Genomic DNA, 27,864 nt, shown 5'->3' with positions numbered 1-27,864 from the left:
AAAACATTCACCATAGCATATTAAACAAATCTACAATACTTAGTCATAAAAATGAGAAAAGATCAAAAAGCCACAGCATTGCAAAGCTCTTTAACATACTGATGTTACACTGAATGCTCTGATCACCTTACCCCTGCACAAATATACACACTTCCACAGGCTTTGAGACCACAAAAAGTTATAGAATCCCGAGTACCTAAATTTACAGTTCACTACCTGGTACTCAGAATTCACATGTGCATACATATTTTAAGTGACTGAATGTTAATTATTTCCAAGATCACCCTTCTGGGTAAAGACAGCACCTTCCTACATCGAACTGATACAATTTGGCAATTTGGGAAAGGAAACCAGTTTTTGGGTATCGTCTTCCTAAAAGCCCTACCTTCTTATATTGTCCATCACGGCTTCAATACATATGATTTTTAATCACACAACTTTTACTGCTCAGAATTCAAACAAGGTAGGATTGATATAAAATGTTTCCATAATAACCAATTATTTCTAATTGTTCCAACAGCTAGCATTAGCAGCTAATTCTGGTAGCTGCAAAATATTTACTTCTGAAAACACAACAAATTTTAAATGCAATTCTATTGCCTGAAAACAGAAGTAAAGAACTTACCTATGCAGTTCTTCAAGAGCGGGTCTATGGGTTGTGGATGATCAGAAATAGTGAATTTAACAGCAGTAACCACTGAACTTCGTGCATATGAGGACCCTAACATGAAACAAAAGTGTAAATATGTAACATTAAAACAGTGTAACTACAGAATTTAAATCATGCTCAATGCCATTCTTTTTAAGTTTCTAACTCTTAAGAACACTGAACAAGATGTGTTATTTATTACTTGCAATACAATATGTAACATATGTAAACCTATGGCGAAAACATTTTAAACAGGGGTAAAACCACCACCATAATGTTTGTAATAAACATTTAATGTTATCTGCTACAGAAAATTCAAGTAACAAGCCTATTAGAACAGATACAATTTTTTTACAATCACACATAGGCCTACAAATAACTCTCCTCTTTAAAGCAGAAGCACATGAAGAAAACATGTCAAAACAGTTCTTGATATGAAATTGATTCATGAATTATACAAAATGATCCTTCCTAATCCTTAAAAATTTCAGAATTCTTATCTGAAAATTAGGAATTATGTAATTTACACCAAAAGGTCAACATGTTGCAACTGGTCTGTCAAGTAGCATTGTCCCTTCATGACTCATGCTCCTTCCCCTTAAGTTTAGAGCTCTTTGTTAAATATAGCATCATTAACTGATATACCAAAATCTGAAAACAGAACATAAAATGATCTAAGAACATAGAATGATTTAAGCTTCACACTGTTTGGGGTAGGGTCAGGCGACAGTGACACCCCAAAACTTGAAGAGTATCACAAAATTTAGTATTTACATGAGTTACTACTACTCACCTGATGCCAAGTATCCTTTGAGTCGCGGAAGCAGAGTCTCTGGGTCTATTAACGTAAGCTTGCCCAAGCATTCAGCAACAACATTCCTTGTACCCTCTTCTGCACATTCGCAGTGTTTCAGGAGTAAGGCCCAGATGTTCTCAACATATGGTTTGAGACCAATCACTGATGCAGAGCTAATTATTTCTTTCAAGGAATGAAGAAGAAGGTATTGCCTCTTAGGTTGACTGGTTATTTCTTGTAAGACAAATGGCAGATATTCAGGAAGATTGCCAACACTAATACTGCCTAAAGCATAAGATGCCGCCGATTTGACTTCTTCGCTAGGAGAAGAGAATGCTTCTAGTATTACAGACTTCAGCTCAATTTGTCCACTTAAGTCAATGTGATGCCCAACTTCCCCAAGAGAAAGCAAAGCCAAAAGCCGAATGGAATCGGTGGACCTTGAGTTCTTGACATCTTGAATGAACTGACCTACAACAGCTGGTCCTTCCTTAGGGCAGGCTCGAGTAAGGGCAGCAACACATTTGGCAATGGAATAGTAAGACTGCTTGTGAGTAAGTGCTGTGCTCTGTGAGTACACTGGACCTGTTAACATGCGCAGTAAATCCATATAGCCTAAATTACTTGTACCAGTCACAACCAAAGCTTGGAAGAATTCTAGCATGGCACTAAGTGCTCCACCCTGAAGCAGAGGCGATCTCACTAGCCCAATAAGTTCATTGAGAATGGACCCACTAATCTTTGACAGGGAGGAAGGATATACTTTAGCCAGTGTTGTCAGAAAACTGATGGCCATCTGTGATACATGCATATCACTTTCACTAATCAGAGGTGGAAGCTCATCCAGGACAGCATCAATCATGGCAGCTGTCAAGCTGTCACTGTAATTCTTAATTAAAATATCTAGAGCAGAAAGTGTGCCCAATTTCAAAGCTCGCTGGTTCTTTCTCAAAAAAGAAGCAAGAATAGGAACTCCTTCCCCAAGGATTGGTCTCAAATCTATCTTCAAAGGAGAACCAGCAATCAGTGTCATGGCCTTCACTGTAGTTAACCGAGTGATTTCATTCTTCAGTCTCTCTAAGAAGATTTGAAGTGTACTAGGCAGGTCTGTGCCTAAGCTGTCACCAAGGCTACAAATTATTTGACCCATGCAAGATATTGCCCTTTCTTTCACCTCCTGATCAATGTCAGCAGCCTTTAATCTCTTGATTGTACAAGTAAACAAATCTTTGATGTAAGGAGTAGCATCAAAGGAAGAAGGCTGGTCTAAAGGACGAATGACTTTCACAAGTTGTTGGGTAACCAGAAGTGCCTCTGATGTTATCTTGTAAAATGGGTCTCCAACACAAGCTACAACTGGAGGTACCAATGCTTGAACATGAGGATGAAAGACTTGGGGAGAATGATTGCAGAGGATCACATACAAACAGGACAAAGCATCTATCTTCAGATTAGAAGAACTTGATTTGTCATTCAGTGAAAAAATTATTCCTGGAAGAAAAAAAGAAAAATTTATTTTTAGGTTAGGTATTTATATTCTGTTAGAACACTTCAAAATTTCTGAAGGAAAGCAGCTATACTCAATGTTTTCCTGCTTCCAACCTTTCTTGAATGCTTCCAAGCCTCTTTCACCATTTTGTTCAATCAGTTTTTAAGCTTCCTCTACACAGAGGACATGAGCCATTTGATGGTTTGCGATGTATTTTCTTAATTATAAAGGGATTCTGAACCTTTAACTTTTCCAGACTTACTTTTCCTTTGTTACTTCAAAATTCAACATTTTTGGTCCCAAAAGCTAAAATATGGACAATAGGTCATTCTGAGATGAGAAAGAAGGCAGTTTGATCTTGCAATTAAGCAGCAAATAATTTTTTGTTGTTTTTTAAGATACAGAAGAAAGATCTAAAACTTAGAGCCAACACTTGTTTTCAAGATTAATAGACATATGTCACTAAAATATTTATATAGATCCACACAGTAGCTGATTATTTTGCCAATTTCTTTAAATAGAAGCAACACTTCAAAAGCTTTTGCAAAAAGCACAGGTCAAGATTTAAAGATTTTGAAACTTCACATCCAATTTACTAATAAATCTTTTAAGTTGATATTATGTTTCTCATACCTGGTACAAGTACAGGAACATGTTGTGTTAGGGCTCCAGGTAATACATTTACTAGCTCAGTCAGCATGTTAAAGCAACACTGACGAGTCTTCACACTTTTCTCCTTCATCTGTTTGTGCAACGCTTTAACTATGTTGGGGACCTGTAATCATCACATATCTGTTAATTGATTCAATAGCTGGTATTTCTTTCATCTTTGATCACAGGGTATATAAAGATGTGTGTCCTACCTCTCTATTTCTGATTCCTCTACAGAATGAGAGAAGTTATAAACACGGGGAAATGAAGATTCAAAAGAATTGCTATCCAAAAAAAGTAGTTGTTTAACTTTAAAAGGGGAGATGAAACAAAGCAAAACTAGATTTGCATTAATAAAACTGTAGAAAGCAACAATCTGAAGAGTCACCCAAATAATTAACTTAGAAAATATTTTTCAGCACTATCCTTTTCATTCTGCAAATAAAATATGTTGTAGCAAATCAAGTTTTATCTTGATCATTAGACCTTACGTCTTGCATTACAGAATGCACAAAATAACTATTTTGCTTTGGTAATTTGGCTAAACTCATAGGACATGCAACTTTTAAAAGTGACGGTAAACAACTCTAGTCAGATAAGCACATTTGCATGAGTTGGTAATTTCAGTTTCCAAGACTGATGCAATTTTTCCTTGCCAGTTTACCTGGCTTGTTCTCTATGTTAGTACTACAGTAATAAACTATCAATCTGTGCATGAACAAAGTATGATGTGGCATATTTCAGGAACTATCCTTATAAGCGAGGCACAACTTCAGTGTGTCATCTCAAAGATAACAAAAATCTTGACAAATAACCTGAGACTGAAGCATTGTCAAAGGCGTCTCTCCTTGTTCCATTGCATCAGGATCACAAAGCCAACTTTGCACAGGTCGAGTTTGTTTTAAAAGAGAAAGATATGCATGAAAAACATCTGCTTTAACATTCTCTTCACGTTCTTTGAATCTGGCTATTAAAGCAGGAGATACAGTTTTGTAGAATTCTGGAAGCATTTCATGTCGTGTGCTAACCACAGCATCCAGACATTTAGCAGCTGCACGCCTCACTTTCCAGCTCATGTCATCATCATCACTATATTCATCATCACTCCCTTGAAAAAATAAAATTATGCATATGTTCAAGTCTAGACAATTAAAGTGTCAAGTTCTATTTTAAACAATAAGAACACACTGAGTTCTTTGCGTAAAGCACACCAAAGAAATAGGTTCAGAAGTATGTTAAAAACCATACATAAAAAGCATTCTAAACTGCCTAAATCGTAAAGCTAATTATTCTAATGATTTTCTCTGCCAATTTTTTCACACTAGTCTTACACGTGTATTAAACTGCAAACAGGACAAGATGGTTCCCATCACATATACACCCTAACTACTGATTTTCCTCTTTATTTGTGACATAAGCAACAATACAACAACAATTACTAGCTGATAAAGAGTCAACAAATATTCTGTTTGTTTCCTTCTAGGAATAAATCAAACCATACTCTGCTCCCCAAAATTACAAGAAAAATATACAGTAAGCAATACAAAGTGACTTTTTAAGTGCTAAAGCAACAACTATGCCACCCATTCATTCTTAAAGTAATGAGAATGTTATGCTCTGGGTTCAGATTACTTGTGCATCCAAGTTTCCATAAAGCTTACATATGGCAACAAATTGACACCGTATTAACAATAAATACCTTATACCTTTTAGTCTAAAACATTTTTATCCTACAGAAAAATACTGAGTATTTTGCAATTTTCAAACTATTCCGATTTTATGCATTAGGCAACAATATATTATAAGTGGAAAGCAGCGAGAAGACTTTCCCATGCTGAATATGTATTTTCAATTCATTAACTGATGTTCTTCTCACTTTAGTTATATCACCCTACACACTTCTGCCTTTTTCCACCTTTCAAGTATTTTAAATTATTTGTCTTGTACTTTATGTTCACCCTTGGAATTATTTATCTCCAGCAACAAATCCTATACCTGTCCAAGAATTGAATTCCTAAGGTATGTTTAAAAACAGTTCAAAAATTGAACAAGTCATTCAAATGCTGGTACCTAGTAGCAATACCACCCATAACAATTTTCTCAGATGAGTGCAGGTTCACAAGCTATTCCTCTCCCCAAACCAAAAAGAGAATATACCTTGATCATCATCATCACCACCATCAGCATCCATAGCATTTTCATCTTCATCTTCATCATCATAATTGTAATTAGGATCATAGGTAAGATATTTAAGACAAATGTTTATAATAGTAGATACGTGAGGATAAACTTCTTTAGGACATCTGTGTAACAAAAATATAATCAATGTCAAATTACTTTGAAGAACTAAAATATTTCTAAAAAACTTCATGCCACATACTGTACTTCAGAGACATTAGCCAAACCAAGTACTATCAGTGCATCCATCAATTACAGAAGTGCACAAAGGTCAGAAAAGGCAATGCCACTGTATAACTGGATCTGCCAGATTGGAAGGTTGCGGGGGACCAAGATATGTCTTTGGGTATCAATTTTTTTTCACCCCTACTAGACAACAAATATTATTAGAATACTCCTCCCCTCCCCTTTGCCTAAGTAGCAAAGGCACAGTAGAAAGTTTCTGAAGTACAGACATAACATACTGCTTAACAGTTAAATGACAAGACAGAATTACAGGAACAGTTGCAGCCCAAAGCTTGCAAAAATATTTCATACCAAGGAGATTGACTCTTGACAGCTTATAAACAAATGGCACACTATTAGATCTTAAGAAAGCCTGAAATAGGTTCCCAAGAATAACTTACCTCCTAACAAAGGATTCAAAGGCTTGAATGCAATACTCTCGTAGTTCATCATCATCTACATTACAAAACTTTACAACCAAAGGAATTATTTTCTCGAGATATTCACCTGGTAAGAGAAGAAAATTAGCAAAGTAATTACTCTCATCTAAAAACTTTTAAGGTTACAGATAATTTATATATTTTTCTTACCTATTCTGTGACCTGCTTGCCTACTGATAGCAGCAATACACTGTATATAGGTCCTAGTTGTTGACATGGAATCATTTTTAGACAGCTCTGTCAACAGATGTTCAATGAGGTCAACAAAAACCATATTGCCACAACTCATAACCAGGTGACCAAGAGCAATGATGGTTCTTTTCCTCACAGCAAGTCTGGGGCTAGTCAGCTGGGGGAGCAGACAGGTCAGAATTGAAGGATGGAAGTTAACAAGCAGTCCTCCTTGCCTTAAAACAGACAAAACACAAACTCAAACCAATTGAATCTAGATAATTTTGTTCATATACTGCACAACAATCCCTTTAAATATTCCCAAAACATCACAAAGATTCCAATAAAGTCTTTACAATTAAGTTATTGGAACTTCTAAAAAAAAGAAATTAGTTTAAAATATACCCTCAAAGCAATAAACAAAATAAGCTTAAAACTACAGTTCTCACAAGGTTAAATAATAATAAACCTATCAATCAATGTAACTTCAATACATTTACTTGTTTTTTTCCCTAAGTGAAGTTTCACCTATACTTAATACCTTACCACATTATTCCGCATAGCTTAAAAATTTAAATCTAACATTTGGAAAATTAAAAGTTCAAACTTTAAGGAGTATTTATCAGCCATCACCAGTGTTTCGGAAGAGGGATGTTTACCTGCTCAGCATATCCGCCATGATATCCAGTGCCTCCAGTTGAACAGACACATCTTCCTGCTTGGCTATAGCACTAGTGAGACGCCCTGTGATCTTTTTGCAAACATTAGCTGCTAATGCAGAACCTGAAAGTACAACAAAACCTCAGCGTTTTCATAACTAAAAAAATACGTTTTTTAACACTAGAGATCGTGTTTGTGACTATGGAAAGCAACCTGATCTCAACGTAAAGAAGCTTTTCCCACCCAACAAAACAAGCTTGAATAGCCAGTTTGTTTGCTAATGCTCTGCATTAGAGCTGAAAGACTATCTACATAGAAACATACTCAGAAGGAGTGCTTCTTAATTGTCCCATAAGGTATATACAACAGAAAGGACGCTGCTTTCGGCAGTGTAAGCAGTGGAAAGTGAAGGCCAAGGCAAGTCTAGAGCAATAAATGAAAAGGACTATAGGTAAAAATAAAGGAATAACTAAAAGGTAAGTGGAAGCACAGAAGTAGATAGAGCCACATCTAATGACCAAAACAGTAAAATAAAATTATTTTGTACAAGAAGCTCCTTTAGAGGAAACAATCTGGGAGGTTCCTGGAGTGTGTGGAGGATAACTTCCTGACACAGCTGGTGAGTGAGCCCACCAGGGGAGGTGCCTTGCTGGACCTGCTGTTTACAAACAGAGGACTGGTGAGAGATGTGGTGGTCGGAGGCCATCTTGGGCTTAGGGACCACAACATGATAGAATTCTCAGTTGTGAGTGAAGTAAGGAGAGGGGTCAGCAACTGCTACCATGGACTTCCGGAGGGCAGACTTTGGCCTGTTCAGGTCACTGGTTGAGAGAGTCCCTTGGGAGACAGTCCTGAAGGACAAAGGGGTCCAGGAAGGTTGGACAGTCTTCAAGAAGGAAATCTTAAAGGCGCAGGAGCAGGCGGTCCCCATGTGCCGTAAGAAGAGCTGGCGGGGAAGGCAACCAGCCTGGCTGAACAGGGAGATTTTGCTGGGACTCAGGGAAAAGAGGAGAGTTTATCACCTCTGGAAGAAGGGGAAGGCAACTCATGAAGAGTACAAGGATCTCGTTAGGTCAAACAGGGACAAAATTAGGAAGGCAAAAGCCCAGCTAGAGCTCAGTCTGGCCACAGTCGTAAAGGATAATAATATATTTGTAGAAGCATTTTTTAACAACAAAAAGAGAGGCAAGGAGAATCTCCATCCCCTACTGGATATGGCAGGGAACATTGTCTCCAAGGACAAGGACAAGGCTGAGGTACTTAATGCCTTCTTTGCCTCAGTCTTTAACAGCCAGTCCAGGTATCCACAGGGTATTCAGCCCCCTGAGCTGGAACATGGGGATGGAGAGCACAATGTACTCCTCATAATCCAGGAGGAAGCAGTCAAGGACATGCTAAACCACCTGGACACCCACAAGTCTATGGGGCCTGATGGGATCCACCCAAGAGTACTGAGAGAGCTGGCGGAGGAGCTTTCCAAGCCACTCTCCATCATTGATCAGCAGTCCTGGTTAACAGGGGAGGTCCCAGAAGACTGGAGGCTTGCCAATGTGACGCCCGTCTACAAGAAAGGCCAGAAAGAGGATCCTGGGAACTACAGGCCTGTCAGCCTGACCTCTGTACCAGGGAAGATTATGGAGCAGTTGGTCTTGAGAGTGCTCACAGGGCACCTGCAGGACAACCAAGGGATCAGGCCCAGCCAGCATGGGTTCGTGAAAGGCAGGTCCTGTTTGACCAACCTGATCTCCTTCTATGACCAGGTGACCCGCCTAGTGGATGAGGGAAAGACTGTGGATGTTGTCTACCTGGACTTTAGTAAAGCCTTTGACAGCGTCTCCCACAGCATTCTCCTGGAGAAACTGGCGGCTCGTGGCTTAGACAGGTTTACTCTTCGCTGGGCGAGGAACTGGCTGGATGGCCGAGCCCAGAGAGTTGTGGTGAATGCTGTTAAATCCGGCTGGTGGCCGGTCACAAGTGGTGTTCCCCAGGGCTCGGTTCTGGGGCTGGTCTTGTTCAATATCTTTCTTGATGATCTGGATGAGGGGATTGAGTGCTCCCACAGTAAGTTTGCAGATGACACCAAGTTGGGTGGGAGTGTTGATCCGCTGGAGGGTAGGAGGGCTCTGCAGAGGGATCTGGACAGGCTGGATCAATGGGCAGAGGTCAACTGTATGAGGTTTAATAAGGCCAAGTGCTGGGTCCTGCACTTTGGCCACAACAACCCCATGCAATGCTACAGGCTTGGGGAGGAGTGGCTGGAGAGCTGCCCAGCAGAAAGGGACCTGGGGGTGCTGGTTGACAGCCGGCTGAACATGAGCTGGCAGTGTGCCCAGGTGGCCAAGAAGGCCAACAGCATCCTGGTCTGTATCAGGAATAGTGTGGCCAGCAGGAGTAGGGAAGGGATTGTGCCCCTGTACTCAGCACTGGTGAGGCCGCACCTTGAATACTGTGTTCAGTTTTGGGCCCCTCACTACAAGAAGGATGCTGAGGTGCTGGAGCGTGTCCAGAGAAGGGCAACGAAGCTGGTGAGGGGTCTGGAGCACAAGTCTTATGAGGAATGGCTGAGGGAACTGGGGTTGTTCAGTCTGGAGAAGAGGAGGCTGAGAGAAGACCTTATCACTCTCTACAACTACCTGAAAGGGGGTTGTGGCGACGAGGGTGTTGGTCTCTTCTCCCAAGTAACTAGGACAAGAGGAAATGGCCTCAAGTTGCGCCAGGGGAGGTTTAGATTAGATATTAGGAAAAATTTCTTCACTGAGAGGGTGGTCAAGCATTGGAACAGGCTGCCCAGGGAGGTGGTGGAGTCACCATCTCTGGAAGTGTTCAAAAAATGTGTGGATGTGGCGCTTCAGGACATGGTTTAGGGGACATGGTGGCGCTGGACTAATGGTTGGACTTCATGATCTTGAAGGTCCTTTCCAACCTAGTGATTCTGTGAAATAATAAGTACCTGAAATACTGCTGAAATATTTGAGAAAGGGGGAAAAAAAGTATACCAAAATATTTTAAAATTCAAGTAAAAATGTCTTTACCACAACTCCATAATTCCCCTCTCCCTTAACTGCCTAACGTTCGGAGTAATTATGAGAAGAAACTCATGTCATGGTAACAGCTACCCAATGGCTAGCACTCATCTTCATTTGCATGAAGTTTTTTCAATCGCACTTCGGGAATTTAGATGTGAAATTAATACCATTCCAACCTATATTAAGTATAGATTATATATATTTATGGCTTGTTCTTAATGATATGACTAAAACTAAACATAACAAATTGGACAGTCAAATGTATTACTCTAAAGGCTAAGAAAAGACAACAACCTATGTTTGAATTGAGAGCAAGAAATAACACCTAGGTTCCTTTTGTATTAGGGATACTAATTATACTGAAAGATTTTGCTACATTTTTGTTTGAGGTTTACCTCCATCCCAAAATATCTTTTTGTTTTGTGTAGGCAAAGAAAAGAATAAAAGCTTAAACTGATTTACATAAACTTTAAATAAAGAACTAATTTTAAGTATCTCACTACTGCTTGATAAAGGCAAGACTTACATGTGGGCTTTAAATAAAGCATGTTAAAAAAAAAAAAAGCTCTGATTTTTAATTTAAGAAACCTCAGTCTCTAAAAACCGCATTTCCAAAGCCTTTTTAATAACTTATCTATTCTCATTCATATCCTACACTACGATATCTGGAAAGCACTTGAATAAAAAAGTAATGCCATTAACTGATGAGCTGTTCATCATTACTATCTCTTTTGGAGGAAAGACTGCCTTCATTTAAAACTGCAGGTAAGCATTTCAGTAATTTAACAGGGAATTGTTAGAAACACAAGGTACTTTCCAAAACACTTGCCAAAAACTGAAACAAGAAATCAGATCATTAAAGAAAAATACACAAGTTATAATCAATTGTAAAGTATACTATCAATCAAAAAGCAAGATGAGACTTAGCTATTACTACAGCCTAGAAATGTTCCAACAGACAATTAGAGCAGGAGCTTTTACAATTTGTTATACCAAAGCTCATATACAGCGTTTGTTTTTCACATTAATGCAATTCTTCAGTAAAAAAAAGTTTTAAAACTAGTAAAAACTGAAAATACAGTCAGAGAAGAAGAAACTAAAAGGATATTTGTGCCATATATTTTTCCTCTGACAGAAATTAGTTCCAGTGTTAAATTAACTGAATCCTCTCCACTAAAGGACCCAGCTTTTGCATTCTTTTATTTAGTAATGAAACAATAAATCTAGGTAGTCTTGAGTCCAAAATGCCTTACCACTGGAAGCTGGGGGGAGTTCTCCAATCACAGTTTTAAGGCCAATGCTTGAAATGTCACGTAACTGTTCTTTATCTGAAAGCATGTTTGTACAGAGGGTATCTACAATGGTCTCCACTTGATATTCCTTCACTTTACTCACCAAAGGGCCAAGGCTGTATAAACAGAAGATAAGTATTAAATCTGCAACATGAAATAAAACTCCTCATTTTATTTCAGTATTTTGCATTCAAGTCACAAAATTAAGGTTGTTTCTGGTAGCAATATAAAGCAGGATTTTAAAATAAGAAAACCTTCAACTGATGGGTTCATAACCTGTCTCCATGAAGTTAGTAACAAAACACTGGTTTAGTACATGGTTTTTTTATTTAGTGGTAGAAAAAATTTTTGCATGACTGTTCTGCTTTTGTCTCAGAATCACAGTCCCTCTTACTTCTCATTTAATGCCAACATTTACAACAAAAGTTACCTAGCCAGAGGCATCAGTTTACGTGCTTAACCATCAGCGCCTGCTTAGCTCAGACAAGTATGCAACCTTCTTAATTATTGCATCTTTAGTCTACACAACTGATTCTATCTGTATCAATATTTGATCTGATATACACTCAGACTCATTTTATACCTGAGAGTGCCTTACTTGATAGAATGCACACAGTAAAATAAAAAACAATGACATGGCATTCCATCTTTTACAGAGTCTAAGCACTACTATACCCGCAGCACATAGTAACATTTCCTCTCTTTCCTCTGAATTGTTTTTAGTCATTCCAAGTGTTTTGAGGATCGTAACAATCTTGTATTCACTTGTCAAATGCTCCCATTTATTCAAAATACTAAAGCCACAGATGTCCCAGTAAAGCCTAGTTCATTGCTAAGAAATACAGCACCCTTCACCATCTTCCCAGCCGTCACCCACTTTCAGCATCTCTCCATTGTTAATGCTCTGTTCCAAAAGGTAAGTTATGCAAAAGCAGAGCCTTACATTGACTCTATTTCCTTCCATTCACCTGCAAAAAACCTCCGTAAGAACTCCAAGAACTTATTCCTCTTACTACTACCCTTCCCACTTCTCAGTCCAAATTTGCTTACCTAGTTTCTCCTTATTTTTATAACAACTGCCTTCAGACAAAGAATCTCAGAAACGGGAAATAATTTTGAAAGACTTTAAATCACCACATCTTTTAATCTAAGTCAGCTCCCTGAAACATACTACATTAACAATGAACACATCAGATTCTGAAAAATTAGCTTTATAAGCTGTGTTGCAGGCATTCCTACCATGTTCCTTCAAAAAACAGTGCAGTTAGCCTACACATACAATAACTACTCTGAAAGACATAGCTCCCTTGTTTTGTAAGCTTCTGCTCTATGTTGACCTTGCCAGCTACTCTCTCTTCAATTCTCTGTGGTGACATCCATAATATTACTATCCAGTCAAGAAAGCATGCTTACCAATGAGACATCAACACTAGAAGTGAAATGTGACATGAAGCTAAAGTTCTACCAAGCTTAGGTTCTGCACCAACCCTGACAGAAGCGAGGGCAGGATGACAAGAAGCTGTGTGCAATACTCACACTGGAGAAAAAGCAATGGCTTGAGGCAAGAATGGAGACAACAGTAGCAAGGATCATCTACAGAAAATGTGATAATCATGAACTAGAAGTATAGCCAACAGCAGAATTAACAGAAACACAGATATATCTCCAGAAAACTACCATTTATTTTCTCTTCCGTCTGAATTAAAGCGATTATGGACATTATTCCGACTTTGCCTTGTGTACAGACCTTCCCCTAGTTATGTTTTGCAGCTGCTCCAGATGTCCCACCACGAAATCCCACAGCCCAATTCTCAACAACTTTTCCTCCTGTGACACACACTTCAAGTTATACACACCACCATCGAATTCAACTTTGGCCACAGTGAGAAAGCACAGAAGTTTTTCAAAAGATTCTACATGTGTGTTCTCCATGTCAGCTTTGACAACCACTGAAGTCTGAGGACTTTAATAAGCAAGCCCTTTGTATCAAAATAACCTGGGCAAGATTTTGAGGAGTGGAAAGACATGCACAAGGCTGTTATTTTTTAGGAAGCACTTTTCAAAAGCTTAAGCATTGTTGCTGTTTTTATAGAAGTCAGGCCCCAACTTCCAGTACAGAAGTCAAAGCAAGTCCATGCAATGATTCCATCAGATTTGTGCTGAGAGGACAGAGAGCTTTTAAGTGGTTTCAAGTGCTGGGCTAAGATGCCATGTCTCCTACTGCAACCAACAGAACCAAGTGTTACAGATCAGAAACCATAGATGTTTCAGAATCAGAAATCTCTTTTTACAAGAGAGGGTACAAATTTTGTATCTGCCCTTCAACATTGTACACAATGTTCACAGACAACATCTTGACAAATCATAACTGTAAAATTGAAATATGTGGAAATCAATGTATGAACAAATGCAAAAAAAGGAGCATCTTAAAGCCAATCACAAACTGATTATAGTAACATTATAATGTAATGCCTCCATATAAACTTTATTTTTTTTTCCCACACTGAACTTTAATACTGTATACATCCGCTTTTCATTAAAGTACATGCTAGCAAAGCTAACAGACTAAAATGATCTCTGTAAGGTAAGTAAACACTTATTTCGAGAGTTGAAGTCAAACTGAAACCCTACAGGAAAAATGAATGAACTAACTTCTTATCAAAACAAGACTAAGATCAAGAAAGCAAAGTTTAAATTTTCAAATATATGCCACTACTCACTACAAGTATGTCAGACTTCTGAGAATGCAATGATTTAGAACCATATGGTCATGAACTTATTGAAACATCATAAGTATACAGAAGTTTTACAAGCAGATGATATTATTTGTAAAATAGATCAACATCATTAACAATAAAACAACTTTCAACTAGAAGTATTTGCCTAGTTTAACTACTTGTCAAGTACAAAGGAAGTATCCTGTCCAAAGATGGATGGTTTTCCCACGCTTAGGAAAAGAAAAAAGTAATACTTGGAAAGTTGTAATACATTAATTTTCATGTAGATTTTCATTGATTTGAAACAAATAGCAACTATCAAACTTTTAAAACAGTTCAGCCACAAGTTAGTTGGATACACAAGTGTAAAAGTCTTCCCCCCCTTCCCAAAACTAGCTTTTCAAAGCACTTTACAAAAAAACAAGCTGAAGACACTAGGAAAAAGGTGAGAAGAGAACTTCCAACTTAATACGTTTGGTTGTACAATGTAATAATGGAGCTGCCAGATCATGGCACAGAGCTAAACGCTGATTGACAAATATTAGTATGGAGTTCTAGTAAAATGAACAACTTCAATACATTATAGTCTAATTGTACTAGATTACTGGAAAGAAGCTATCTGGATGCGAAGTACTTCCTTTCAGACCTTAGTGATTACAATGAGGGGAAAAAAAAAAGGTTTTGTTTTATTTCATAAGATTTTGAACATTATTCTGAATTAAGAGAAAAGTTTCATATTAGAAAAACACAGACATTAAGTCAACTGCACAAAATTCAGGGGCGGGGGACAGAAATCATCCATAGGCAAGCAGAAATTCTATCCAGGCTAGCAAGATACTAAGCTGTCAATGAAGACTATTATTCTGAAAGTAGATAGTCCAAAATCCAAAATAACTTAGGCCACTCGGGCAAAAAACTTACTTCACACTTAGTACTTAAATCATCTAATTCCCACATTATCGTATTACAGAAACCCACAAGTGTTTTAAGACAGAAAAAATCACCCTTGAGTCTTTACAATCTAAAGGGGAGCTCCTTTCCTAATTTATATGTATGGAGAGATGAGCACACAATGTACAAGATGACATGCAAAATGGTCTTTCTTGCTTTTCTGGAAATGGCTCTGGAGTTAAGTCTAACTCTCAAAGAACACAGATGGAACCTGGATTCACTATTAGCTAATAAAACTGTCAGCCAGGCAGCTGCAAGAGAACACACAGGTCACAGATCACTACTCAGAAGGAAAGGCTCGACGCTATGGCATTCAGCATAAAGGCACTGAAGTCAGTTTAGGAGCTTAGTACTGTATTTGCCAAGAATGACAGTAAGACAGCCCCACATCTTTACTACCTTGCTGGTACTGCTGGGGAAAAGACAGATTACTCCATTGCTTTAGCAGTGGAGATCTGAGGATGTGTAGCTTAATTCCAAAGTGCTGTTAAGAAGGAAATGTTATCTTGTATTAGTTTTACTTGTTGACCTATACATGCTTTGTATTATCTCACTATTTTTAATGTAACTTGGCACCTTGGACCATACTGAACTAACTTCTGAACGTATAGTCAAACTTGACAACGGATTTGTTCATTTTGAACAAGTCACTTTATCACTTCTGGTCCGAGCAATTGTCCTTTTGAGTGTGCACGGGGAAAAAAAGAGCAACAGTCTGCTCAAACACAGTTTAGAAGTACCTACAGGGTAAATCCAACCCACGTGTTCCAAGTTCCTCTGAAACTCAGTCTTCTCTTGTGTCTCAGAGCATCAAGTTTTCCATTCCTTCTGACACAAAGGCTCCCAAGCACACTTGGAGTTCCCCACACCTTTCACACTTCCTGCCTTAGAGGTCCTCTCAGTCATTCCAAAACCACCCCTCTCCACCAAATAGCTTACACCACAGGACAACTGTAGAACCTCAAGAATCATGGTTCCAACCGATCTGCTCACACCTTTTCTCCTGAAAAAAAATAAAATACAGTGTTCCAACAGCTCAAACTAAACCATTAACACACAACTGTTGGAGCGAGCTAGGCTGGAAGACTAGGCTAAGATTCAGAACACTGCACGTCAGTAACTCCAGCTAGACTCAAAAGGCTGAGATCTATGGCTGTCACTGTTGGACAACTAGCAGACATAGCTCTGTACAGTAGGACAAAAACAAAATACATGTTCCATCCCAAAACCTGTTGTACATACCCCTGTACTGCTGCTACCCTTCTTTTCCACATCCAAGAATTCACAGCAGCAAGAGCTAAGTATCATAAAAAATGCTCAACAGAAGTAAAAGGCAGCAGGCAAGAAGTGCAGACAGGAAGAGGACATGGGCAAAGGAGATGTACCTATCATATAAAGCAAGCCTTCGCATTCAAGCACTAAGCGTGAACGAGAGTTCAAGGTTTTGGCATTAATGGTCTGTCACCATGTTAGGCAAACTTAGGAGCTTCTGTTTCAATGGCTAGGCTCATAACGCCTTACCCCCATGAACTCAAAGCAGTATTTCCATATGAGGCATAGCAGCACTTAGATTAACACCCGAGAATATGCAATTCCCAAGACGATCTGACCTACTGCTTTCCATGCCTTCCTTCACAAACTGTAACCTGCTTGGTTTCCTTCTCTCCTTACCCACCATCACCCTACTCTTGTGATAAAACCCACTGAAAATACAAGCAAGTTGGGAATTTAAAAAAAACAAACAAAAAACACACCCAGCAAAGGCAAAACATATTTACTGAAAACATGCACTGAAATATCACTGATTTGACTTTGAGGCCAACTCCCCAAATTATGACACAGACATCTAAGATTGATGCATTATGATTAACCCAACACCACAAATTCAGGAAGATTGCAATTTACTCACTTTGCAGTGTATTTTACATAGATACGCAGGTATCTTAAAAAAACTACACAAAAACAACTTTGGTACAACATTTCTAAAAGATACTGCATACAGATAAACTCAAGAGAACTCTTAATTGAGGTACTGACTGGTATCTGATGAAAGGCTTCAACAGAAGCCCTTTAAGTCACAGAAACAAAGACATAACAGAATGATTCCTCACTTGCTTCAAGCAGGTATACTTACTCCTGCAGAAATGAACAGCTCTGACAGAGCAGAAGCAGCCAAACCTCTGGCCCTAACCTGGCACTGCCGTTTAATTTCAGAAAATGGCACTGTAATGGAATCTTTGGATTCCACAAACCATCTCTACAGCTACTAAATCCCTGAGAGTAGGGGTTTAGAGGACCATATCCAAAATCCTCATCTGGTCATGTTACTGCTTCAATCATGTTAAATTAATACCACAGTCTTATTAAAATAAATTTTGGATACCTATACAGTTAAAGACCTTTTTCTTCCAACAGATAAATTCCTGATAAATTTGTACTTGAGCATTTGACAAGCGACAGATTATTACCAAGAGTTAGCTCCCATACTGAAATACATCAAGCCATCCCTGATTGCATTCCTAAAAGTTGAAATATTTTTTCCCAGTTGCTCAAAAAAGCTCACAGGTTTCTCCACAACTTGATTTCACTCTTCAACAAAGCCCTCCCTTCCCAATGTCTGACACACCGCTAGTTTCTCTTCAAATACCCACCACTGTCAGTCAGTGGCTACTCACAGCATTGTTGCACTCTTCTACCCTTGATGCATAGTAAATTGTTTTGCAAGTGACACAAGCACAAATCACCTAGAACAGAAACAATCACAATTCCAAGACATGATGACTGTCCACAGTAGTCCGGGTAAATTTTAGTCAACAGGCTATGGTATACAAAGGTGCAAGTGCAGAATCTGTAGAAACCATTTCACATCTATAACACTGCATGCTCCAACAGAAATACTGTAAACAGAAGCACTGGGAAGCAGAGACAAACACATCTACAATTATGGGAGCATATTCATATAAAACTGAGTAACAGTATCCTTTTAAAATACAGCAAGCCTTCACAGCAGCAATCGTGAAAGTTTGCTTTTGATTAACAGCAAGCGAGTTTGCTATCTGGTTGGTGAGTTTCCAGGTGGCAACATCACCCCTCCTTTCACTGCTAGAAAGATCATGTCTTCTGCTTTTGCAGTTTGCAATGACTTGTGCAACTCTATAAAAACACATCTTCCACATCCTAGAGATCTACAGCTGACACCATCCTTTTACACATCAACTTGACAGACTAGAAGCAGATTTCCACCAAAAAAAAAGAAATCATTGTTCCATAAATAAAAACATCTGCAATGTTGGTAAGGATTTTACTTTTTTTTTAAACCCGAGTTATTGAACAACTACTAAATTCTTCTAATTGAAATACATTTATTTTTCAAGTGTAACCTACAAGTAATTAACATAGTAACAGCAAAGGCTGGTCATTTAGATCCACCTCAATTAAGTATAGGAAACATTTTTTTGCTGATGTTTTAAAGATGATCATATCACTGAAATGATGAAGTCATTCACACAAAACACTTGAAATTACAGTTTCTAGAAAGTGTTAAACCAGATTATCTGAGTTAGCATCTTCAGTCCTATTTATTTAGTCTATTAGCTCAATAAAGTTGACATACCAATTACGAAATAAATTGTAAAAGAGACTGCCTCAAGCTCTTCTGGCCTTTAAAATCAGTAGAAATCACTTACAGGCCTTATTATTAGCCCCAGATTACAAACTGAGCTTATCAGAAGTAGAAAATAAACTATAACCTTTGTTTATAAACTCAGTTCTGAATACAAAGCTTTTGTACTTAAGTATCTATTTTACACATTTGAAGGCAGTTTCAGGTATTGTTTTAAGTGCTCTTTGATCTTTTCCCTTTCACTCGCCAATAATTTGTGTCCGGTTTCTCCTAAAGTCAAAAGCTCATTCAGCTACCTATGGAAATAAACAGTAACTACAACATGCTGCCTCTTTTAAGTTTGAAAATAAAGGTGTTTGTAGTGTAGCTCCTTATTAGGAAGAGGGGCACCAACTCATAATTGATTATAGTCTCAAACTGGCATGTTTTAATGGCTATTAAATAAGCATATAGAGAAGAGTTGAAATTCATAAATGGAAAAAAAAAATTTTATTCAAATCACCAGTATAGCGTGATGTGCAGCAGTGTATTACCACAGCATCCAAAATGCTTTAAAGCTGCTGAACCGGATCAGCCACGAAACAGTCAGTATGTGCATCATCCTGTTCACACTAATGACTCACACTCACAGCATCAAGCAGGGTTCCCTATACTTAACTACTGTCCAGAGAAGTCACACCGATAAATGCAGACAAACTACAGGATCACATGGGAGGAATCGCTGAAAGTACTTACATTAGCCCCCCGCCCCCCTTTTTTTTCATGTATGTGTGTGTGCATGTTTTTACAGGTTTCAGGAAACATTTCACAGTGTGAAACAATCAAAATTTGTAAGTATGGGTTTAAATGGCAGAGTACCAAACCATAGATAACGGCTCAGAATGAGAAGTGGTTCGTCCTTAAACTACAGGGCTAAACTTATGAAACAATTAATGTGCAGTTTGGGCCAGCGGAACATTACCAACATCACCAGCAATGAGGAACAAACAGCCCATCCAACACAATACCTATGCTGAGACAAACCATACTGCTTATCTAATCCAGATACACATACTCTTGGATAGGGCTACAGGCACTATAGCTACTACTGCCACAAGGTGCACAGGATGCTATGCTGGACTACATGAACCACCTTAAACTACAAATATGCTCTAAGAATGTCTAATATGATTTTCTACATTGGCTGACTGTAAAGCAACTGGTAACCATTAGATAGAGCAAAAAACAACTCCTCCAGAAAAAACACAGACAACAAGAATACATTTAAAATTTTACATGCTCCTAAGAAAAACAAGGTGAACAACCTGCAGTTACTGACCTAGTTTGCATCTACTGCCTGTAGTAACAGAAGCTTGATGAACACACTTCTTTCCCTTCTGCAGGGTCAAAGCTCAGAGCAGGTTGATTTTTACTCCAAGAGTACTAAGGCAGTTCATTAATTTTCATTTTTATTCAGAAGTGAACTGCACAATCATCTTGCAAGGTAGCAACCCAAATTTCCATGAATTCTCAACCCGACTTCTGCTAACCAAAGAACAACATGTTTTATCCTGTCCAAAACCAGTGTAATAGAACTGAAAGGGTCAAGAACAAAATCACTAGTGTACTTGGAAGAGATAACAAGAAACAAGTTCATCAGCATTTTAACCAATAAATCCCTTCCTACTCAAATGTGAAAGCAAGCAGCAGATAAGGCAAAACCAGGAAGACTGCTTACTTGTTGCCACGCTTGCCTAAAAATAAATGCTGCTTTAAAGCTGCTCCAAGTTGTTTTAAATCTGTTCTGTTCAGTGACCTCAAGAATCAAATCTTGAAAGAGCTATCCTGCTCAAGGAGTGATCAATACCTTTGCCATTCACAGTGTTCCCATTGATCTACCTGTAGAGGAAGCTCCCCTAAAAAACAGCAAATCTTTCCCCCCTTTTCCAAGGAAAAATCTGTCTCAATCAGATTCAAGGTACATAGGGTTCTCTTAAATCCTTTTTCTATGGGAAGGAACCTATACTTAAATGGGTCATCAAGTACCAGTCTGATGAAAGTTCCTGATGATAGTTTCTAAAGTTCACCAGAGCATTTATATTAATAGAGAGATCTAAACACAGTTTATGCTTTCCTCAGCTGAAAGTGCCAGCAAATCCATAATGGAAATACACAAGTAAAGAACATCACCACAAAATATTTAAAAAACAAAAAGTCAAGAAAAATATGCTAGCTGAATTTAACTTCCCAATGAATTGGGCTTACACCCAGTGTTGTAGTAGATGGATGACTAGATCTGCTTGAAACTTAGAAAAACTACTTAAGCTTAATAGCACTCAACCTCTCCCATCCTTCACCCACACTACTGTTTATACCAATGCTCATGTGATTGCAGCAGGACAGCGCTAAGCCAGAATAAAACTAGTCCCCAGACCAGTCTACAATAAAATCAGATAAGCAACAGTGCAAGAAAAAGGACAAGAAGGATGAGAACAGCAGAGCAGCAGCAGCATTAGACTGGCTTAAAACTATCATGAAACAATACCATAAGTATAAGCTGCCTTAAGAAGACTGGCTTCAGGTGTTTTGGGGTAGTTTTTTTGTCCTCAAAGCATATTTGCAAGTGATTGGGATGCCAAAAAAAAAAAAAAACAACACTTGATACATTGAAGAATGCACACGTTCTAGATGAATGTTCGCAATATACCTGAAAACTTTTCCATCACGTTTCTTGTCCCATTACAGACAATTTAACACTGTTCTTTAACATTATTTGCATCTCAGAAAGACTCCAAACTTTAAATCGATCCTGCCATTTTAATTAAATCCAAGAATTTCATCAGTATGTCAAAATAAACTTTAAAAATAGAAGAATGGTTAATAAGAAAGTGACATGTGCATATGTGCACATACTCAGGCAGCCATCTATCTTCTCATTTTCCTCCCTTTACAATCTTTCTTTAATGTTTTAATAAACATTACTTGTACTTTAGGTCCAAAATTCTAGCACTGTCATTAAAGATTGTGATATATAAGCTTTGTCTATGTGCATTAATCTAAACTTCAGGATAACTTTAGAATGTACATGAAAGGTGAGTACTGCATGTATGCTGCAACGTAACTTTTCCACAAAATGCGGTTTCACACAAAGACAATGGTAAGCTTGGGCCAAGTTTCATAATAATCTACTCTTCTGATTGAGTACAAGCAATCTGTTTCAAAGCCATACAACTTAATTTGTACCACAAGAAACTTTGACGTTTCAGAAGTCTGAGTTAAAAAGAAACATGGCATTTTGTGTTGTTTGTTAAAAAAGGGAAAGAAGGGGCAGGGGAAGACACATTTTAACACCACTGCAACCCTGGTGAGAGTACTGAAAAAGTAGCGACAATTATATTACTATACTGCTAATATTAAACTTTGGCTTGAAACTTGCTATTCCTACACTAGTTTCTATGCGCAAAGTTTAAGTGATGGGAACCAAAAGTATTTCAGAAGCTGAAGCAAGCACTGCTTCTAAGTACATAAGCAGATATACACACAGGCTTTAATTTTCTGCTTTGCCAGTCTGATAGGGCAAACTGTAAATAATAACAAGCTGAAACTAACTCAGCTAGTCACAATGTGAAACTTCTCTTTAAAGCTGTCCTAAGCTCTCTGTAGGACATTTACTTCAATACATGCCTCACTGAATATAAGTAGCATAGACGGAATATAAGTAGCATAGATGGAATATTGGAAAAAACCCTGAGCTGATGAACACGAAGCATTCTCAGGAACACTAGAAGCTTCTTAACAGAGAGGCCTTCCTTAGAGGGCACAAAAAGAGTCAGAAAGTCCAAGAACAAAAAGTCAAAATAAACGTAGCACCTCTTCAAAGGGTGTTCCGGAAAAGCCACAGCACATGTAAAGTTAAATAGAGCAAGAGAAGGTACTAAAGCAACAGAAGTCTCTGAAATGCAAGTAACTGCACCCTGACCCCATAAAACATTTGCAGTTCCTGTAAAGCATGTAAAATCATTAACGCAGTATTTTGAATGTTAGGGAAGAACTCTTCCATATTTGACAACCAAGACCATATATTTACCTTTCTATTTTTTTATTTCTGCCTGAAAACTACTCCAATACTACAATTCTTCCCCTACACGTCATCTACCTTCTCACAGTCAAATACCAATGTGGCAACTACCAATAAATTATCATCTTTTTAAATCTTTTTAGCATTCAAGAATTGTCACCGAAGAACAAGCACATCATTCACATACTTTCAGCAAGGACTGCATGCAGTATTTGTCATGTGATACCCCAAATGTTAATCAGCAATGTCAACAAAAGGTAGTTCTGTAAGAAACTACAAATAAGGCAGGTACTACAAGTACAAGGGTTCCTTTGTGGACATCAATTTCACAATTATTTTGCATAGCAGTGGTCCTTTAAGTTTTTCAAAAGTGCTTTATGTTGTTCAGCCATTAAATAGTTCTTTACATCACAGAAAAAGAATACCTACCATTTGACAGCTAAGTTTTGCACCTCACCATTTTTATCTTCCAGTAATTTCAAAATCATCTTCACCACCTTTCTTTCACTGTCATCATCCAGCTTGATAGAATCTTTCTGTAGTTCTGTCATCAAGTCATTAGTAGCCATAAACCTGACAAAAGAGAGTCAGATAATTATTTCTAAAAGGTTACGGGTTACTCATAGTGCTCAAGATTCAAGATCCTTGGTTTCCACCATTTGTTATCAAGTAAATCACATTTAACATTGGATTACTGTTACCTGTTTTGTGATGCAGGCAGCACTTATTTTAGTTGCAGAATAAAAAGGAGAAAATTTGTATTTAAAAACAACAGTAACTTTTAGTTAGGTCATCACCCTTCCCTGATGAGGAGGAGAGCTACATATTTTACTTCCACTGTTTGCATTATATTCCAAATTATCTCCACAAAGTAAAACTGGCACTTTCATGGATTTTAAGTGGTCTTTTCATTAGCTATGTTGATTTTTTTTTTTTAACACGTTTGTTAAAAAAAAAAAAATCTCTGCTCAGAGTTTACTTTAAAACAACTTTTAAGCAAGAAGAATATAGAATTTTTCAAACACTCTCCCACAAAATTCATAAAAGCCAAACATCAATGAAAGGAGAAATAAAAGTGAAGCTATGTTTTATGTGTTTTTCATTTAATTCCCCTTTACAGACTTTTAGTTTGTTTGTAGTCCAGACAATGGCCGATTAAATTTATCCAGCCCTCAATCTGGTGTGCCACATTAAAGACCAAGATTAATTCTTGAGAGATCAAGCAGATAACAATCTTTCGTATCACTAGTTTACTACTCAATAACACTGTCACATCCACAAATACAAGAACATGCTGAGAAATTATTTTCCAAAAATACTGCTTTTATGCTTTTTGTTTCCCTTCCTTGCAAAGTCCATTTTCCAATCTGTTCTTTTGTAAGCATCCTCTCTTCTCAGGAGAAGTAATACAGATGTATTACTCAACTACGAATCCCATGGGCTTCAGTACCAATCCCAAAACCCATTCAAAGCCCCAGACAAAAATTGTTTGTAATTAAACAGTTAAGGTTGACATTTGGACTTCAGGCTCATCAGCCTCAAGCAGACATCACTTAAGCTCAGGTCATACTTGGAAGGTTATCTCTACAGCCTGACATGCTAGGTACTTTTTTTACTGAAAATGAGAGCCAAGACCCTGCATAATCTTAATACGCATCACAAATGCCAGATGCCTGACCTCACATAATGGACCCCAACTTGTCCTGTCTTTTAATACAGTAATTCCAGTCTAATAGTCTCAAGGTGTTTCTAAGATAAGACCTCACTTATTTTTCATTCACTCCAATGGTCCCACCAAAGTAAACCTGTAATCTGACAGGAACCAGATGTGCACATAAACAGGTGATGAATGAAAACATCATCAGCTTTTAAGCAGCGCAAAGAAAAAAATCTATTTGGTAAGTAAAGGTAATGGACAGATAGGATGGGAATAAGGATATACACAAAGTCACACAGTACTCGAACATTTAAAACTGTCTCCATGTTACTGCTATTTTTACCTCCTTTTCTTAAACCTTCTTAATAGCCTCCCCTCACTTCTTTGGTTAATAGCTCCCATTTCCTAGCCTTACGAGTTCACATACACTCATCACCTACTTGTGACAAGTTCCTACGCTAAGCAGAGCTTGTGCATCCTCAGTGCATCACCAGCTTCTGCACTCAACTACAACTAAGGAGTCCTCCTGGCAGAGCCCTCCATTAAAAAAAAAACAAACCACCCAACCCAAACCCCATAATGGTGTGGGGAGGCCTGGCAACTTTAGTAGCTGGTATTTAGAAACAGGGTTTTGAGTAGTTTAGTGTGGCCTTTAGTCGCAACTGCTTCCTCCTCTGGCACATCAAACTACCTGGTGCAAAGCAGCAGCATGTCAGCAGCTCCTCATACCTTGCATTCAAGAGTAGTGATTCTCCTCCTCCAGTGGGGACACCACTTCTCCCACAGCCACAGAGTAAACTGCCACCTTACATTACTGACCATTTTAGAATTTAAGTCCAAGTTTCTGGACAATAAATGCCACAAACATTTGGATTAGTCAAGTCAGTTTATGCAGAAGACAGAGGATTAAATTTTACAGTAAAGTGCTTACTTGGAACTGTGGTTTATACTCAGCCTCCCCTATATCAACATGTTAACCACACTGTACCTCTTCAAATACACATGACCTAAGACTAGATGCACTTACAATTACTAGCACTAAATACTATTTTATCCATTATGCAAATACATGGTACACAAAGTTTCATAAAATGTTATTGCATAACAGACAGGTTGTAAAGGTCTATCACCACTCATTTTTATGGTTTGTAAAGCCAGATTTTAATCCAAGCTAAGAAAAAAGTTTTTAATATTCGAAAATTCCAAAGTTGCCCAGAGCTCCTAGAACAGGCAATTCCTAAAGTGTGCTCTCCTAAAGTGACTGCAAAACAAGTTTTAACTATGTGTAGCTGGGAAAAAAAGTGCTTGCTACAACTGCATTTGACAGGTGTGACCTACCCCTTTTATGCAGAAAGTTTTAAACTCATCAGAATCAGCATTTAGGTGCAAATCCATTAGAATTTTTGGTAAGTCATCCTCCCCATAAGCACAAAACGGAAAGCGCACTTAATCATAGAAACAAAATACTTAACCACAGCAACAAAATAGCATGATAAAAGTAAAGCAATCTTCAGTAACATCTAGAGGGAAAAATGTTTGAGCCTATTTTTTGTACCAAATAAATCAGGCAATTCTGGACAGTGTCTTTTAAACTAATCAGTATTTTTTTCCTAATTCCACAATTTCTAGCCTAAACTTCTCCAGTGCTACTAAAAACTGGAAAAAATTGACATGAAAAAAAGACAAATTTATCATCTGTGCCCAGTGTTACAACAGTTTGTCAAAAGCAAACAAGATTAAATAACCATAGAGTTGGATTTTGAATAATCATCACCCCTGTTAATATATTAAAATCTAAAGGAAAACAAGAGACTTGTTTGGATGTCAACGTGTTCTTTAACTATAAACTTATCACTGTAATGCTGCAGCAAAACAACAAAACCCAAGCGTATTTTATGCTTTTTCCCTGTCTGTATTCATGTACCCTCTTTGACAAATAAAGGCTTCAAATGTGAATTTTCTAGTTGCATGCAATACAAATAGTTATTTTTTGCATAATGCTTTGCTAGAAGTACTGTGTAAATGTAATATGTGCTGGTTTTTAAAGCTTACTTTTACCATTTCATTTTCTGATACTCAAATGTTTGCATTCTACCTGCTATCAATTTATTACAAAGCAAGCAGATGATCCAATAAAAAGCAGCACTCTTGTGACAGATCCTCCGCTCAAAATTACACATACCAGTTCTGCTCCCCTAAGGGTTAACTGGGCTTCTCTCTCTGGATGCACAGACTTGTAGAGGCAGTACCAAATTATTCGAGGAGCACAAAACCCATCTGTCTACAAGATGCAGCATCCAGGAAGCATGTGAGCTTAGGATGTTCAAGCCTCTCGTGCTGGGTGACCCTCCCTACTCCTGTTCGCGGGATCCGTATTTTTTGAGGTTGGGAAAGGACCCGGGGAGGTCACCTCACCCAATCTCCGCTGCTCAAAGCGGGGTCAGCGACAGCAGGTTGCTCAAGGCTTCGTTCATTCGGCTTTTGAGCATCTGCGAGGATGGAAACTGAACCGCGGACCTCCTCCTTCGCCTAGCCCCACGCAGGTCAGCGAACCTGATGGCCGCTTCGCTCCTTCCGGCTGCCGAGGCGCGTGGAGGCCGCGGCTTTTGGGGCGCCGCCGTGCCCCGTCCTTCACGAGCAAGAAGAGGCGCTCCCATCCCGGGAACTCTCCTCCAGGGGTAGCAGCAGATTCGAACCCAGCCCCGCAGGGGCGGCCGAGGAGAGCGGCCCTCTCCCACCCCGAGAGGCACCGAGGTGGCCACGGCCCCGTCTCGCTGCAGCGGGCCCCGCGGGCCTCCCGGCCGCCCGACACCCGCCGCCGCCCCGACAGACGCGGCGCCAGGCCCGGGGCCGGCGCGGAGGCGGCAGTGGGGGCAGGGCGGAGCGGGGCCTGCGGGCGCGGGGCCGCGGGCGCGGCGGGGTGGGGGCTGGGCGGGAGGCGGAGGGCGCGGGGGGGAGGTGGGTGGCGGCGGAGGCGGGTCCCACCTGAAGTCCTTGTCGCTGGATGTCATTTTCTCCAGCAGGTTGGAGATGTGGTACGAGGCGCTCGCCATGTTGACGGACCCGTCCAGGGAGGGAGGGAAGGAGAGGAGGAGGAGAGAAGGAGAAGGCGGCGTCTTCCCGGCCTCGCCGGCTCCACTTCGCCCGCTGCTGAGGACGGCGCTCGGCAGGGCGAGCCGAAGCCGGGGCCGGCGGCGGGAGCGAGGGCGGCGGAGGGGGAGGCGGGCGCTCCGCCGCCTCCTGCGGCTGCGGCTGACACGGCGGGAGGGGCGGAGAGGCGGCC

General features: G+C 39.2%; 1 protein-coding gene across 1 annotated transcript in view; it reads right to left on the bottom strand.

Moving 5' to 3' along the window:
• Nucleotides 1–27,634, bottom strand: part of CAND1 (cullin associated and neddylation dissociated 1) — a gene marked incomplete at its 5' end in the record, with an annotated part of 31,501 nt that extends 3,867 nt beyond the window's left edge. The window contains 11 exons of the mRNA XM_082003180.1: nucleotides 626–721; nucleotides 1,443–2,936; nucleotides 3,568–3,709; nucleotides 4,401–4,693; nucleotides 5,743–5,888; nucleotides 6,390–6,495; nucleotides 6,579–6,835; nucleotides 7,259–7,382; nucleotides 11,539–11,693; nucleotides 23,354–23,497; nucleotides 27,567–27,634. Of these exons, the coding sequence (XP_081859306.1) occupies nucleotides 626–721; nucleotides 1,443–2,936; nucleotides 3,568–3,709; nucleotides 4,401–4,693; nucleotides 5,743–5,888; nucleotides 6,390–6,495; nucleotides 6,579–6,835; nucleotides 7,259–7,382; nucleotides 11,539–11,693; nucleotides 23,354–23,497; nucleotides 27,567–27,634 (3,025 nt within the window). The remainder of the gene's footprint in view (nucleotides 1–625; nucleotides 722–1,442; nucleotides 2,937–3,567; nucleotides 3,710–4,400; nucleotides 4,694–5,742; nucleotides 5,889–6,389; nucleotides 6,496–6,578; nucleotides 6,836–7,258; nucleotides 7,383–11,538; nucleotides 11,694–23,353; nucleotides 23,498–27,566) is intronic.
• Nucleotides 27,635–27,864: the final 230 nt, after the last annotated feature.

The sequence above is a fragment of the Phaethon aethereus genome (assembly GCF_964289735.1).
Source record: "Phaethon aethereus genome assembly, chromosome: 1".
NCBI classification, from domain to species: domain Eukaryota; kingdom Metazoa; phylum Chordata; class Aves; order Phaethontiformes; family Phaethontidae; genus Phaethon; species Phaethon aethereus.
Note: the sequence above shows the minus strand (reverse complement) of the source record. Positions and strands in the feature narration are given on the sequence as shown.